The 16,027-nt window shown below is 44.4% G+C and overlaps 1 protein-coding gene across 1 annotated transcript; it reads right to left on the bottom strand.

The window, feature by feature from the left end:
* Positions 1–8,494: 8,494 nt before the first annotated feature.
* LOC144697826 (uncharacterized) lies at positions 8,495–12,054 on the bottom strand. The gene is made up of 3 exons (XM_078569807.1): positions 11,719–12,054; positions 9,493–10,157; positions 8,495–8,544 (listed from the first exon to the last, which is right to left on the bottom strand). Exons 2-3 carry the CDS (start codon positions 10,049–10,051, stop codon positions 8,495–8,497), a joined length of 609 nt encoding a protein of 202 aa, XP_078425933.1. The 5' UTR covers positions 10,052–10,157; positions 11,719–12,054.
* Between the last annotated feature and the right edge of the window lie 3,973 nt (positions 12,055–16,027).

Raw genomic sequence — 16,027 nt, 5'->3', positions numbered from 1 at the left:
GAGGTTTCAGCTATGTGGAGGGGCTGGAGAAGCTGAGATTGTTCTCTTTGGAGCAGAGAATGTTAAGGAACGATTGAATAGAGGTGTGGACATTTTTGAAGAGTTTTCATCTACATGGGGATAAATTGTTTCCATTGGCAGGATGGTTGGTAACCGCAGGATACAGATTTAAAAGAAGATAAATAGAGATTATTTTACTCAGTGAGTTACGATTTTCTGGAACCCATTGTCTGAATGACTGGCGGAAGCAGATTCTGTTGTAACTTTCAAAACTGATTTGGACCTTGATTTAATAAGGAAAGATTTGGAGGGCTCTCGGGAAAGAGCAGGAAAATGGGGCGGATTGATCACATTTTCAGAGACAATGCAGGCACAATGGGCTGAATGGTCACCATCCGTGATCTATGATTCTATCATATGATGCTTACTATGAATCATTATATTGTTATAGATCATAGAATCTCCTAATACAACAGCAGAGAAGGAGGCTCCATCCAATGACCTCTCACCTGACAGCTCACAATACACAGGGAATTGACTGCAGCTCTGGACCAAGAGGAATAGGGTACAGGACAGAAGGACTGAGTAGCAGCCGCTGATCCTCCAGCTAGGGGAGGCAATGGCGTAGGGGTATTGTCACTGGACTAGTATTTCAGAGACCCAGGGTAATGTTTTTGGGGCCTGGGATTGAATCCTGCCACGGTAGCTGGTGAAATTTGAATTCAATATGTGAGCGTTGCTGACAAGGTCAGCATTTGTTACCCATCCCTAATTGCTCTTAAGAAGGGGCTGGTGAACCACCTTCTTGAATGCAATTGAGTGGCTTGTTCAGACAACTCAGAAGGCAGTTAAGAGTCAACCACATTGCAGTGGGTCTGGAGTCACATGTAGGCCAGACCGCATAAGGATGGCAGATTTCCTTCCCTGAAGGACATTAGTGAACCAGAGGGGGTTTTTAAAACAATTTTTGACAGTTGTCATGGTCACCATTACTGAGACTAGCTTTATTATCCAGGTATATTAATTCAGAGCTGAGGAAGAAAAGTCATATTGGACTCGAAACATTAACTCTGTTTCTCTCTCCACTGATACTCTCAGACCTGCTGAGTTTTTCCTGCACTTTCTGTAGATGAGGCTGGATACACAAGTGATGCAGATGAACAGCAAGTCCCAGGTGTGAACTCGCAGTGCATCCAGAGACTGGATAACTGATTGAATGTCTTCCCACACGCACAGCACGTTTTACTGCTTCACACCAGTGTCAACTTTGTTTCTCTACCCCACCCAGGCTCACACCTTCCGTAGAATAACTGACCTCCTTACTCTTCCTACCAAACGTACTACCTCACATTTCACTGTGTTGAATTTCATTTGCCAATTATGTGTCTATTCTGTAAGTTTATTCCTATCCTCCTATAATTTATTGCAGTGCTCCTCAGTACTGACTAACCCCCCCAATTTGGTGCAATCCACAAATTTCTGGAGTCTGTATGATTTGATGAATCATTTCCCACACATGGAACTGATAAATGGCCTCTCCTCCGTGTGGCAGTATCGATGTGGTTCTAGCAGGAACAGACAAGTGAATCATTTCCCAAAGTCCCCACGTTCCCATGGTTTCTCCATACAGTGGGTGTCCTTGTGTCTCTACAGGTTGTACAATCAGTTGAAGCCTTACATAGGATTAACAGGATATACAGCACAGAAACAGGCCATTTGGCCCAACCAGTCCATATCGGTGTTTATGTTCCACTCAAGCCTCCTCCCACATTTGTAGATCTAAACCTACCGTTGTAACCCAGTATTCTCTTCTCTGTTAAATGCTTGTCCAGCATCCCCTTAAATACATCCAAGTTATTCACTTCACCCACTCCCTGTGGTAGTGAGTTACACATTCTCACCACTCCCTGGATGAAGTTTAATCTGAATTGCCTGTTGGATTTCTTGGTGACTAACTTATATTGATGGTCTCTAGTTATGTTCTTCCTCACAAGAGGAAACATCCTATCAAAACCTTTCATCATTTTAAAGACCTCAATTAGGTCACCCCTGAGCCTTCATTTCTCAAGAGAGATGAGACCCAGCCTGTCAATCCTTTCCTGATATGTAAACCTACACATTTCTGGTATCATCTTTGCAAATCTTCTCTGCTCCCTCTCCAGTGTCTCTAAATCCTTTTTATAATATGGGGACCAGAGAAATGGAAAGCTCAGTTTGCTGAGAAGAGGGTTCAGAGAAAACAGAGACCAGTGAATCCTGCACCTTCTCAGCAATTACAGCAGATACTGTCCTTGTAGATTGAGGCTCCTGAACTACACCAGGTGATATTTAAAACAGAGTTGAACACTTAGCATTCAAACCAAATGAGACAGAAGGCTTCTATGCCAAATGGAACTGCACACAGTAGTGTGGTTTAACCACGGTCCAATAAAGATCTAGCATAATCTACTTTAAAGCCTATTCCTTGATTTCTTTTTTTTTACAGCCTTGCTAACCTCGGGGACAACTTTTAGTGACTAATGTATTTGTACTTTGAGTTCCCTTTGTTTCTCTACCCCACCCAGGCTCACACCTTCCGTAGAATAACTGACCTCCTTACTCTTCCTACCAAACGTACTACCTCACATTTCACTGTGTTGAATTTCATTTGCCAATTATGTGTCTATTCTGTAAGTTTATTACTATCCTCCTATAATTTATTGCAGTGCTCCTCAGTACTGACTAACCCCCCCAATTTGGTGCAATCCACAAATTTAGAGATTGTGTATTAGATTCCAAAGTCCAAATGGTTAATGTAAATTGTGTACAGCCGTGGTCCCAGCACTGTTTAACATAGTGTTGGATGCTTAAGATGAAAACCATCGTTTCACAAGACAGAAGGATGAGGATGACAGAGGTAAGCTGAACAGAATTGTATGCTGTACTCTAAGTGTGGTCTAACCAAGGTCCAATAAAAAATGTGCATAACTTCCCTGTGTTTCAATTCTGTCCCTCCAGAAATAAAGCCGAGTTCTTGGTTTATTTTATTTATGGCTCTGAGATTTTTCTGTTTCTCCCCCTCCAACTATAATTGCAACTTTCAAGTGATGTGTCCTCCCTATTCTTCCTCCCAAAATGTACTGCCTCACAGTTCTCTGAGTTGAACGTAATTTGCCAATTATTTGCCCATTATGCATTTCCTAAATACCCTGTAATTTATTGCAGTCCTCCTCAATACTGACCACCCACCCCACCCCCCACCACCCCCATTTGGTGCCATCTGCAGGTTTTGAGATTGTGTAATTGATTCCCAAGTCCAAATAGTTAATGTAAATTGTGAACAGCCGTGGTCCCAGCACTGATCCTTGTGGAACATCACTTCCCACCTTCTGTCACTCAGAATAACTCCCCTTTACTCTCACTCTCTGCTTTCTGTCTTGAAGCCTGCTGGCAATCCATTCTGTCCCTTGTCCCCTGACTCCACATTCTCTGACCCTATTCATTAGTCTAATATGGGGCATCTTATCGAAATCCAGATGAATTACATTGACAGCACTGTCATTGTCTATTCTCTTCATTACCTCCTCAAAACATTCAATAGGGTTGGTTGGACAAGACTTTCCCTTTTGAAATCCATTCTGAATATTCATTCTCATTTCTAGATGTTCTTCGATTCCTTCCTATCATAAGGTTTACATTATCTTTCCTGTGTTAAGGTGATTGGCCTGACATTCCCTGGGCATGTTCTGTCCCCCTTCTTAAATACAGGAATAACATTAGCTATCCACCAGTCCTCTGGATGTATGTTCATATGTTCCTCTGGCGCTACAGCTTTGTGAATGAATTATGAGCAGTACTGCCTGAACTATCTCTTCCCTAGATTCTTTTAAAGTTTCTGAATTCAATCCATCTGGGCCACTGTATCTCCTTTGCATTTTATTAGTTTAAAAAACATATCCTTTCTTGGCTTTAAATGAACTTATCTCATTACTCATCTCATCATTAAAATTATGTTTCCTTGTTCTCTCTTCCTGGGAAACAACAAGGCAAAACAATTATTGAATATTTCTGCCATCTCTCTATCATCACCAGTGGTATTATCCTGCCTGTCCCTTAATGGTCCAATTCACATCATTGGCTTCCTCTTTTATTGATGCGCCTGAAAAATATTTTACTGTTTTATTTCATGGTCCTTGATAATTTAATTTCATAATGGAGGTGTCACTGTGAAGAATGTGTAAGTCAGTAAGAATTGTCAGCAAGGATTAATCAGCACTTTCTAATTGGGGATGTTCATCAGTGGAACCTTTCAGACACTGAATTGTAGATTTTCCATCAAAGATCAATTTAGGATTGAAGTAAAAGTTCGTAATTTTATTTTAAATGAGTTCCTGGTGAAAGACAATGAATTAAGGGGAAAGATCACAGATGGTGCTTTTGAAAAGAGACACTGTAGCCCCGAAAATCAGTGGTATCTCCAGGATATTAAACTCCAGCCAGTTAGCGAGAGGGAATATTAACATCAACAGAAAAAAACTTAATATTGTCAGACAATCAGTCCTGGACATGATTAACAGCAGCAATAACAGCAGAATCCAACCCTTGTAATCACTTGTGGACGCGCTGGTGTTTCATCAGGTTAGATGACTGGGTGAATCCCTTCCCACACACGGAGCAGGTGAATGGCCTCTCTCCAGTGTGAACACGCTGGTGTGACTGCAGGTTGTTTGACTGAGCGAATCCTTTCCCACACTCAAAGCAGGTGAATGGCCTCTCCCCAGTGTGAACTCGCTGGTGTGTCAGTAGGTGGGATGAATTAATGAATCCCTTTCCACACTTGGAGCAGGTGAATGGCCTCTCCCCAGTGTGAACATGCTGGTGTGTCAGCAGAGCAGTTGACTGAATGAAGCCCTTCCCACACGCAGGGCAGGAGAATGGCCGCTCCCCAGTATGAATTCTCTGGTGGACAGTGAGGTTAGATGAACACCTGAACCTCTTTCCACAGTCAGTGCAGCTGAATGGTCTCTCATCTGTGTGAGCTTGCTGGTGTGACTGGAGGGCAGAGGACTGAGTGAATCCCTTCCCACGCTTGGAGCAAGTGAATGGCCTCTCCTCAGTATGAGTGTGTTGATGACTTTTCAGCTTAGTTGGGCAAGTGACTCCCTTCCCACAGTGTCCGCATTTGCATGGTTTCTCCATGCTGTGGACGTCCTTGTGATTCTTCAGGTTGGATGATCAGCTGAACACACTCATCCACACGCACAACACATGTAAAATTTCTCCCCACTGTGAATGCTGTGATGCTTTTTCAGGCTGTGTAACTGGTGAAAGCTCTTTCCACAGTCAGTGCACTGGGACAGGCTCACTCGGGATGTATGTGTCTCGGTGTTCTTCCAGTCACGCTGATGTTTGAAATATTTTCCCTTAGACAGAACAGACAAACATCACTCCTTCCACATTCAAAGGCTGATGATATTCAGGTCCTGATGAATCGAGTGACTCTGTCAGATTGTGACGTCATGTTTGTTTTGAGTTTCGTGTCTGTAAATTGTCCCCTTCAAAAAGCCTGTAAAAGGAGATTACAAAAGTTATGTCAGTCAGGATATAAATTTATCAAATAAACTAATATCTATGGAATATTTTTTCTTGATCCCTCAAAGGTGCAAATCCCTTTCCCGCACACTCTCCCACCTCAATGTATGGACACAATGGGCCGAATAGCCTCCTCTGTGCCATTATGATTCTGTGGCTGTTTTATGTCATCTCACCTTGTAATTTAGCACTTGGGTCATCACTGTAAATACAGGACAGAAATTCAGAACAGACAATTCTCGTTTCTATGCAACATTTCGTCCTCTCTTGTTCCCCCAAAGCTGTAAATCCCCGTCCCACACACTCTCCCTCCTCCCTGGGCTGAAATCCAAACCCATCTCACCATCTCCACCATTTCTTTCCTCCACTCCCAGTTTTCTCCCTCCCTCTCCTCTGCCTGGGTTCACTTCGATCCTGCATTGAATGTGGGGGCAAATTTAATGCTTCTGTCACCGTGGGGATGTCCCGCAGATCGGACCGGGAGCTCCTTATTCGGGGCTGCAGGCCTCCAGCGGGTGTTTCTGGAAGCTCCCTGCCCAGTCCGCTGGCTCTATTCCTCCCACAGCCAGCGGCTCCAATACTCTGCAGCACGCGCCGCCGCCAGCCCTTCCGTCTGTCCCCGGGAACAGCCCCAACTGCGCATGCGCCAGTCACTGCCCCGCCCTGCGCCGGCTCCACTCACTGCCCGGCAATGCGCCTGCGTGGGGAGTTCCTGCAGTGAAAATAGGGCACATTCTGACCCGCTGCGAATTCTGGGTAAGGTCCCTGCCATATTACAGCGTGATATTATTGAGTCGAAAATTTTATTTTGTGACCCGATTACAATTGGAGCCAAACGACCAAGCCATAAAATCCATTGCTACAGCAACCAACGTGCACTGCCCTCTAGCAAGAGTTCAGTCCTGGCTGTATTAAACAACTGAGCAAACCTTTATAGTTAGGTGCGAACTTAACTCCCTACAGTTAGGAGCCTCAGCAGATGGGACGAAGAAGTGATTTTTTTTCCCATCCATGGAACACTTAAACTGCATTAAGAATGCACTGATGGTGGATCAAATCCTTTGAACCTTTAAAGCTGGAATATTGGCACGTGGGGAAACTGAGTAAATCCCTTCAGTAAATCTCCAGTGTGACTGTGCTGCTGTGTTATTTCCACATTCAGCTGGCAAACAATCTTTTGCCAACCAAATGCCTGCATACTGGAAGGAGCAGTACTGCAGTGGGAGAGAGGTCTGTGTTTCCAGCTATTATTCACCATCCTCCATTTCAGACATTATCCCATTAGCTGAATTTTTTTTATTCGTTAATGGGATGTGGGCCAGCATTTATTAACCATCCTTAATTGCCCTTGTTAAGAGCATTTAAGAGTAAACCACATTGCTGTGGGTCTGGAGTCACATGTAGGCCACACCAGGTCAGGGCGGCAGATTACCTTCTTAAAGGGCATGAGTGAATCAGATGGGTTTTTACAACAATCGAGAATGGTTTCATGGTAATCATTAAGTTTTTAATTCCAATTCCAATTGAATTCAAATTCCACTATCTGCCATCGTGGGGTTCAAACCTGGGTCCCCAGAGCCTTACCCTGGGTCTCTGGATTACTAGTCCAGTGACAATACCACTATGTCATCACCTCCAAGCAGCTGGTCTGTAACACTATGGAGCATCTGCAAAGTTGTCTCTTGACCTTACGATGAAGGCCGGGCAATCTTCACTCTTAATCCACCAATGCGACATTAAACATAACATGTTGGAGAATGACTGGATTTCAGTGCAGTGACACCAGGCCAGGATACAGTTCCATTCATAAGATTGACAAGAGCAAGAGGACAGAATTTCAAACTGTGTCTGCCTCCTCTCTGCATTTTCTAGATTAAAACTTGACTTGAACCGATTACTTTTTGTCTTGAATATATTCCAAGATGGAAATCCAAGAATATTTGGATACTAGGGGAATCAATGGATTTGGGAATAGGGCAGGAAACTGGAGTTGAGGTGTAAGATCATTTAATGATGGAGCAGGCTCAAAAGCCGTATAGTATATCCCTGCTCCTATTTCTTGTGTTCTTATGAACATCACTGTGAATTATTTCCATGTGAGCACCGCAGATGCAGCACCTGCCCTTTCACCTCCTGCCTTCCCATGTTCCTGGGCCACAAACACACTTTCCAAGTGACTCAGTGATTTACTTGTACTCCTTGCAATTCGCTGTTTTGTATTCACCCCTCACAATTTGGTCTTCTCTAAATTGAAGAGACTAAATCCAGATTGGGTGATTGCCTTGCAAAACATCATCATTCCATCTGCAAATGTGATCCTGAGCTTTTGGTCTTTTACCCTTTTAATTCTCCACCTCACTCTGACCTCTCTCTCCTCAGATTCTTGTGCTGTTCCAATGAAGCTCAATGGAAACTCAAGGAACAGCAGCTCATCTTTGATCAGGCACTTTACAACCTTCCCGACTCCACATTCATTTCACCAATTTCAGATCATCACCACCACTCCTATCTTTTCCGAGAGTAGGTGCTGGTATTGGTTCTGCTGTTTCCATTTATACCTCCTCTGGACCAGTCTATTGTTTCTTCACTTGTCCCATTAGTTTATTTACTTGTCTCCTTATCACCCAATTTTGCTTTGAATCATCATTCCCTTTGTCATTTAATCACTCTAGCCTTCAATGCTATCATGAGACTGTTTGTTCCTTCCTCCTCTCCACCTCTATTTTTCCTGACTCTGTACTTGCCTTGTAAACTATTAAATCTCTAAATTCTTCTGGTTGGATAAAAGGTCATCAGCGGCTTTTGTGTGGAAAGATAATGTGATAACCACGACACTACAGATATCAGTGTCATAAAGTCCAGACAGAGGCCATAAATCTCTCATTCTATTTCACAAACAGGAAATGCTGGGAATACTCTGTGGTCAAACCAAGTCTGTGGACAGTGAAACACTTAATGGTTCAGATCGCTGAACTTTCATAGAACCAGAAAAAAGTTAGAGATGTTATTGATTTTGAGAAAGTTCACGGACAGGGAAAGGGGGAGGGGAAAGAACTGAAGAGAAGGTTTATGATTTCGTGGAAGGCAGGAGAGATTAAATAACAAAAGGATGGTGATCCAAGGAAAAAGTGATAGTAATGGAGATAGTGAAGAAACACAAGGTGGAAGAGCCATTCTGTATCTGTCATCTATTTCTACTCTGATTGGAAATGTGTTGCTTCTCCATTTATCCATTTCACTTCTGTCCCACACTGAAAACTCTCAATATTTCTCCACCATTACCTTTTACAAACATCTCATTGAACGAATCCACAGATCAACAAAGGAAGTTTTGTTTTTAAACATTGCAACAATGAAGCATAGAAATATTTATATTCCAGAATGAGGCCATTGGATCCATCATGTCATTGGATACATGAAGCAGGTTCAAGGCTCAGACAAGGGGGAAACTCTAGTTACCATTTGTGCCAGTGGACTAATGGAAGAGATGGAAGCAGCAGAGGCAGCTGATCGGATTGTCTCAATCTTAGTGACAAAGAAGCTCCATGAGATGAGGATGGAAAAGAAAAGGGAGAGCACTTCAAAAGGAACTAACTTGTGTCAGAGATATTAAAATGACCTGATGCACTGTGTTTAACAGAAGGCTGATTTATTTGACTTTATCCAGAATATCACCACCTATAACTGGTCTGGAGTTTATTAACATCCGCAGAAACAGACCCCAATAAACAGGGTTCAGTCCTGGATGTAATTAGCAGCAAAATCCAATCACTGTAGTTACTTGTGAACCTGCTGGTGCTTCAGCAAGTGGGATGACTGAGTGAATTCCCTTCTCACACTCTGAGCAGGTGAACGGTTTCTCCCCAGTGTGAATTCGCTGGTGTACAGTGAGCATAGATGATCGTTTGAACCCAGTCCTACAGTGAGAGCACCTGAATGGTCTCTCGTCAGTGTGAACACGTTGATGGTACAACAGTCCACTGGAATTTTTATAACACTTCCCACACTCTGGGCATTGAAAAGGTCTCGTGTCAGTGTGGACTCGCTGGTGTTTCAACAAATTTGATGACTGAGTGAATCTCTTCCCACAGTTGGAGCAGGTGAATGGCCTCTCTCCAGTGTGAACTCGCTGATGTGTCAGCAAAGTGGATAACTGAGTGAATTCCTTCCCACAGTCAGAGCAGGGGAACAGCCTCTCCCCAGTGTGAACTCGCTTGTGAGTCGACAGGTGTGAAGACTTAGTGAATCCCTTCTCACACATGGAGCAGGTGAACAGCCTCTCCCTGGTGTGACTGCGCTGATGAGTTTCCAGCCTGGATGGGTAACTGAATCCCTTCCCACAGTCCCCGCATTTCCACAGTTTCTCCCCGGTGTGGCAGTGTTTTTGTTTTGACAGCCCAGGTGATTGGCTGAAGCCTTGTCCACACACAGAACCCGTGAACGGTTTCTCCCCACTATGAATGGTGCTATTTCCTTCCATGTTCAAACTCCAATTATGCGCAGGTTAGAATAAATTAGGCGGCTTCATCAGATCCTGATATGATGTTGGGTGTGAGTTTCTGAATGCAAAGCCTCCATTCCAATACCTTGTGAAATTGATTAAAAACAGAAAAAAGGGAGAGAGAGAGAATCAGAAAAAATACAAAAGCAGGTTGTGAAATGCAGCTGAATGAATCTGGTAATTTGCAGTGCCAGCACCAGGAGAAAGTGACCATGAAAACTGCTGGGCTGTCATAAAATCCCAACTGGTTCACAAATGTCCTTCAGTGAAGGGGATCTGCCACCCAGACTGGCTCTATACAAGACCCTTTGGAAGGAGAGAGAGAGAGAGATAGAGATGGGAGAGGCAGGAGATGAAGTCGAGGGGTTATATTTACCTACAACTTAACCAGAACTTTGACAGAACATCCCAAACCACCAAACTCCTCTACCTAGAAGGACCAGAGTAGCAGGTGTACACCATCACCTCTAAGTCACACATCACTCTGACTTGGCTGACATCCAGTACTGGATGAATGGAAATTTCTTCTAGCTAAATATTGGGAAGAGGGAGGCCATATTCTTCAGTCCCCGCACAACCTCCACTCCCTAGCAACCCAGTCCATCCCTCTCCTTAACAATTGGAGTTGAACCAGACTTTTTACAGCTTTGGTGAAATATTTCACCCTGAGATGTGCTTCTAACCACATATCTGCATCATCACCAAAGCTGCCTATTTCCATCTCAGTAACATCGCCCAACTCCACCCCAGTCTCAGCTCCTCTGTTGCTGAAACTCTCAACAATTCCTTTGTTCCCTCTTGACTTAACTACCCTAACACACTCCCGGGCAACTTCCCACATTCAACCTCCCTGTAATTTTGAGGTCATCAACACTCTTCTGCCCATGTCCTCATTCACACCAAATCGTGTTCACCCATCACCCCTGTGCTCACTGACCTACAAAGGCTCCTGTCCAAGAAGCACAAAAATTTGAAAGCTGTCATTCTTGATTTAAAATCCTTCCATGGCTGGGATCATCCCGATCTCTGTAATATCCTCCAGCGACACAACCCTCTGAGAGCTCTGCTCTCATCCAATTCCAGTGTTCTTATTTGATCATGGGATGTGGGCGCCATTGGCTAGGCCAGCATTTATTGCCCACCCCTAACTGCCATCATTCAGAGGGCATTTAAAAGGATTCTCAATTTTAATCATTCTGCCATTGATGGCTGCTCTTTCAGTTGTCCAGACTTCAAGCTCCGCCACTCCCAGGATGAAAACGGAACAGAAATTGATGGTCAATATAAACTCAGAAGTGGAAGGGAAATGATCTCGAATGAAAGAAAAACAATTCCTGACCATAGAAAGATAAAGCTGGTAAATCAGAGTGAATGGCCGGGGGATGGGCAGCAGCGGAAACCTCATTTAGAAACAGTTGGTGGAAATCACAGTTAAATACCAAATATGGTTCAAATACACCCATTATTAGAGGTGGAGGAAGTTTGACAATGATACAGAGATGATTAGGGAGGGCAGTGCTCAAACAGAGCAATGGACAGACATGGATTCAGATCCACAGTAAAGAACCACACCAGCCCCGGAGCCATGGAACCACAGCACAGCATTAAAATTTCTGTATTGTAAATCAATGTTCAAAAATACTCACCTCTGAAACAATTTCACTGTTTTGACATTTAAAATCTGCTGGAGCCTGCAGCTGGAACGATTTCGGGAGCATTGGAGTCAGAGAAAAATCTGGCAATCTTCATATCTTCTAACCCTCTGTAAAAGAATAGAAGTTCAGAAGAGACAAATATTTCTCTTGATTTGAGTTTTCTGTCTTCAAACCCTCCTCCAAACCACTGTAAAAGGAGTTTCCAAAATCCATCCCGATCAGGCAAAGATAGAAATTCACAACATAGACATGGATTCAGATCCACAGTAAAGAACCACAGCATAGCACTAAAATCTCTGTATTGGAAATACAGGCATCAGGCATCCTGCTGCCTGAACCAGGATGGCCACGCATGCACCCGCAGCACATTGCCCCTGTAAAGATGGTGACCATGAGGCCAGGCCAGCTCCTCTGTGCAGAGCGAAAATTAAATCAATGAGTCAATTATTTTCTCTCCTGGTCACCGGAACCCTGAAGCCCCGCCCACTCCCTTTGCTCGACTCCCGGCTGAACCAACATGGCGGCCGTTAACCTGGGCCTGTTTCCCGGGAAAAATCCCCGGAGCTGCAAACGCGAATCCTGCAAGATCTTATTCCGGTCTTGCGGCCTACACCAGGTGTTTATGAAGCCCCCTGACCCCGACCCCCGGCTCCATTCCTCCCTCGGCCCCGCGACTCTCACCCACTGAAATAAGCGTCACCAAAACTCATTCTGCTCTGATCGAAGTGACAATGCGCATGCTCCAGTACTGCGCCTGCGCAATTGGCTCCTGTAGAGTACATAGGCCGCATTCACATCCGCAGGGAATGATGGGTAACCGCAGCGCCATTGAAACACCAAACAGGGAATCGAAAATAATTGTTTCCCAATTAAGATAAGTTAATTTTAAAAATCACAGATAAATCCTACTGGATGGGTGCTCAGCCATTCTCTGCTTCTCGAATCGATTTAAATCACTGCTCTCCTCTGGGAAAACACTGAACTTTTAAAGTTTTTCTCACTGTCCCTCCTCCCCCTCCCCTCCTCTCCCTCCACCTCCCCTGCTCTTCCTCTCCCTCCGCCTCCCCTCCTCCTCCTCCGCCTCCCCTCCCCCTCCTCCTCTCCCTCCGCCTCCTCTCCCTCCCCTCCTCCTCCTCCTCTCCCTCCCCCTCCCCCTCTCCCTCCCCCTCTCCCTCCCCTCTCCCTCCCCCTCCCCTCCTCCTCTTCTCCCTCCCCCTCCCCCTCTCCCTCCCCCTCTCCCTCCCCTCTCCCTCCCCCCTCCCCTCCTCCCCCCTCCTCCCCCTCCTCCCCCTCCTCCCGTGAAGATGTTGAGACTGGCTGGGTTCAACCCCACAGCCACTGGTTCCTCTATCTCTCTCTCCATTCCCTGCTACTGAATATTTACAGTTTTATGGAATGATACAGCACAGATAGAAGTCATTCGGCCCATTATGCCTGTACTGCCTCTTTGGAATATCTATTCAGTTAATTCCACAGCCCTGCTGGCAGAGTCAGGATAATGTATATCAGCTGTGGTAATCCGTGAGATGAATGGAAAAGGCTTTCCAGTTGGATACTTCTCAGACACACTCGTCCATGTGAAAATATTGATTACTGAGTGTATTAAGCAGATATCATGGGTTCATTCAGCTCTGAAGAAGAGTCATATGGATTTGAAATGTTAACTCTGTTTCTCTCTCCACAGATGCTGCCAGACCTGCTGAGGTTCTCCAGCATTTTCTGATTTTCTTTCAGATTTGAATCATCTTCAATATTTTGCTTCTATCAAGGGTTCACTGGTTAGTTAAAGACACAGATTAACTGGCAGAGTTTATTCAAAAATTCTACACATCCCACATACCACAGTGGCATTATTAATAAAAAGGCCAAGTTAAGGGAGTATCGCTGGTGTGGTAGAGTACATGAATTATGAAGTTACAAAGCAAAGGTATTAATATCCCGCATTTCACAATCACCAATTGGCTGGGATGTTGCAGTGTGAAAGAAGCCCACTTACTTGTCAGGTGAAAGAGGCCGTGTCCAAAGGATCTGTTAAAGTCAGACCACTGGCAGTCTCAACTGGGGCTTATGTGGATGGGTCTCAGTTTTCTGAACAAGGTCCATATCAGACTGGGTGATGCGCCTTTTCTTCCCTGTCACATCCTTTTTAAATGCCCACCACAATAGTTAGCCCAGAAAGCTGAGGGCAGCTTCATCACTGCCCTTCAAACTGTTACTGAGAATCACCATCTATTCTCAAAGCTCCTTTGGTTGTAATTCCCTCATGGAAAACCTGGCAAAAAAAACACAGCTTCTCCACAGCAGAAAGGCAACCACTCACCCACCATTCCAAATGATTTGGGATATTGCTGGCAAGTGTGCAGGACAAATTGTTATTTGTAAGGTGAAGGTACATCAGCAGCAGGAGTTAGTGATGAAGGTGATGGTAATAACCAGGCAGACTGACTCACCAGGAAAGCTGCTCCAGAGGGGATTCCATGGGATTCACCCAAAAACACAATCATTGGCATCGATACAACAGACTCCAGTTAACTGATTTAAAAACGTGTCAGGACCCTGACCCTGATGTGACTGTGTTCAAAGAGGCCTTACACCATCAGAAAGACTTTCCCTCATCCCTCGCAGCAAGTAAGGACTCACTCATCCTACGTGATGAGGATTTCTATCACAAGGATGCCTCTGATTTGAATTAGATCACACCTCGATGCCTTAGGAAAGAATCAATTTTGTTCATGCATGAAATTTGAGACGTTTCTCTTTTTCAAGTCCGTGATATGTTACACAATTATTATTGGCATCCAATGATGCACCAAGATGTCCATCACCACCTGAACCTGTGTCTCATCTGTGTCTAAATTAATCCAGCCCTGTGAAATGAAAGGTCCCAATGGACACATCCCATCTGAATGATGTTCCCTGGGAAACATTGCAGATTGATTATATAGGCCCACTACTCAAAGCTGGTATATCCTGGTAACTATTGAGATGTTCACCTGGTGGATTGAAGGTTTCCCTGTCTGTAAAAATGATGCAGTCAAGACAGCTAAAATCTTGTGGGAACAGATCTTTACCAGGTGGGGCTTTCTGAAAAGGATAGAGAGTGATAATGGTTCTCATTTCACAGCTGAAGTAATGCAGCAGCTCTGTCATCTTGTGGGTGTGGAACAATATTTCCACCTTCACAACCACCCAGAATCTAGTCGGATGCTCGAGATCATTAATCACTCTGGAGAAACAGCACTGAAAAAAGCTGTAATGGAGGGGCATAATAATCTGGTTAAGGCAAATGACTGGATCACTGTCCAGGCAAGATCACTGTCTTGCCTGGTATCTTACTGACCATTCACTCCACTCCTGTTCACTCCCTGGTCACAGCCCATTTCAGCTCAAGACAGGTCGGCCCATCCAGATTGTTGTCCCACTCCCCAGTGCTACTCAATAAACTCATGACCAGTTTCTCCAGAAGCTCCAATAAACCTCAGCATCCTTCCTGCTACAGGCAGTGGAGAAGATGGTGCTGCCCATCTCAACACCGTCAGGGAGAACCACCCCACCCGTTACATTAACTGTTCAATGGGAGATGAAGTCATGTTAAAAACATTTTTAAACAGGGTGGGTCTGAGGAGACCAATTGGAAAAGTCCATATGATCTTCCAGATAGATCAGGAGAAACAAATCTTATATTGACTATTCAGAAACGAGAGAAGAAAACACAATATCTGTGTTACCATGGAGATCAGTGTAAACTGTACAAAATGTAAAGGTCAGATAACTACATGGGGAATAAACGCTGATTTTATCCAACAGGGACAAGATGTGGATGGTCATCGTGCTCCTGGACTGTGTCCAGGCTGAAGTTCTGTTCCTGCCGTATGATCCTCCCCCAGATTGTCCTTTCTGAGCTCCAGCCAGGTGATGTTAAACACTCAGGTGGGAAAGACAAAAATCTACAACAATATGTTTAAAACAAAGCTGATTTATTTGCTATATAACCAGGATACTAAACTTCAGTTCAATTATTAACATCAGCAGAAACAAACTCCAACTGTCAGAATGAACATAGTTCAGTCCTGGATGTGATTAACTGCAGCAATAACAGTAGAATCCAACCCCTGCAGTCACTAGTGAACTCGCTGGTGCCCCACCAGATGAGATGACTGAGTGAATCCTTTCCCACACTCGGAGCAGGTAAACAACCCCTTCCCAATGTGAACTCGCTGGTGTCTCAGCAGGTTGAAGGAATGGACAAATCCCTTCCCACACTCAGAGCAGGTGAATGGCCTCTTCCCAGTGTGTGTAC

This window comes from Cetorhinus maximus, chromosome 23, assembly GCF_964194155.1.
Source record: "Cetorhinus maximus chromosome 23, sCetMax3.hap1.1, whole genome shotgun sequence".
NCBI lineage: Eukaryota > Metazoa > Chordata > Chondrichthyes > Lamniformes > Cetorhinidae > Cetorhinus > Cetorhinus maximus.
This window is presented reverse-complemented; position numbering and strand designations above follow the sequence as displayed.

What these genes read in the sequence shown, in the direction of transcription:
- LOC144697826 (XM_078569807.1), bottom strand. Translation starts at nt 10,051, where the DNA reads ATGGAAGGAAATAGCACCATTCATAGTGGGGAGAAACCGTTCACGGGT. An exon ending in ACCATTCAGGTGCTCTCACT is followed by an intron (nt 8,545 to 9,492) that starts GTAGGACTGGGT and finishes GTTCTATGAAAG; the next exon opens with TTCAGCGATCTGAACCATTA.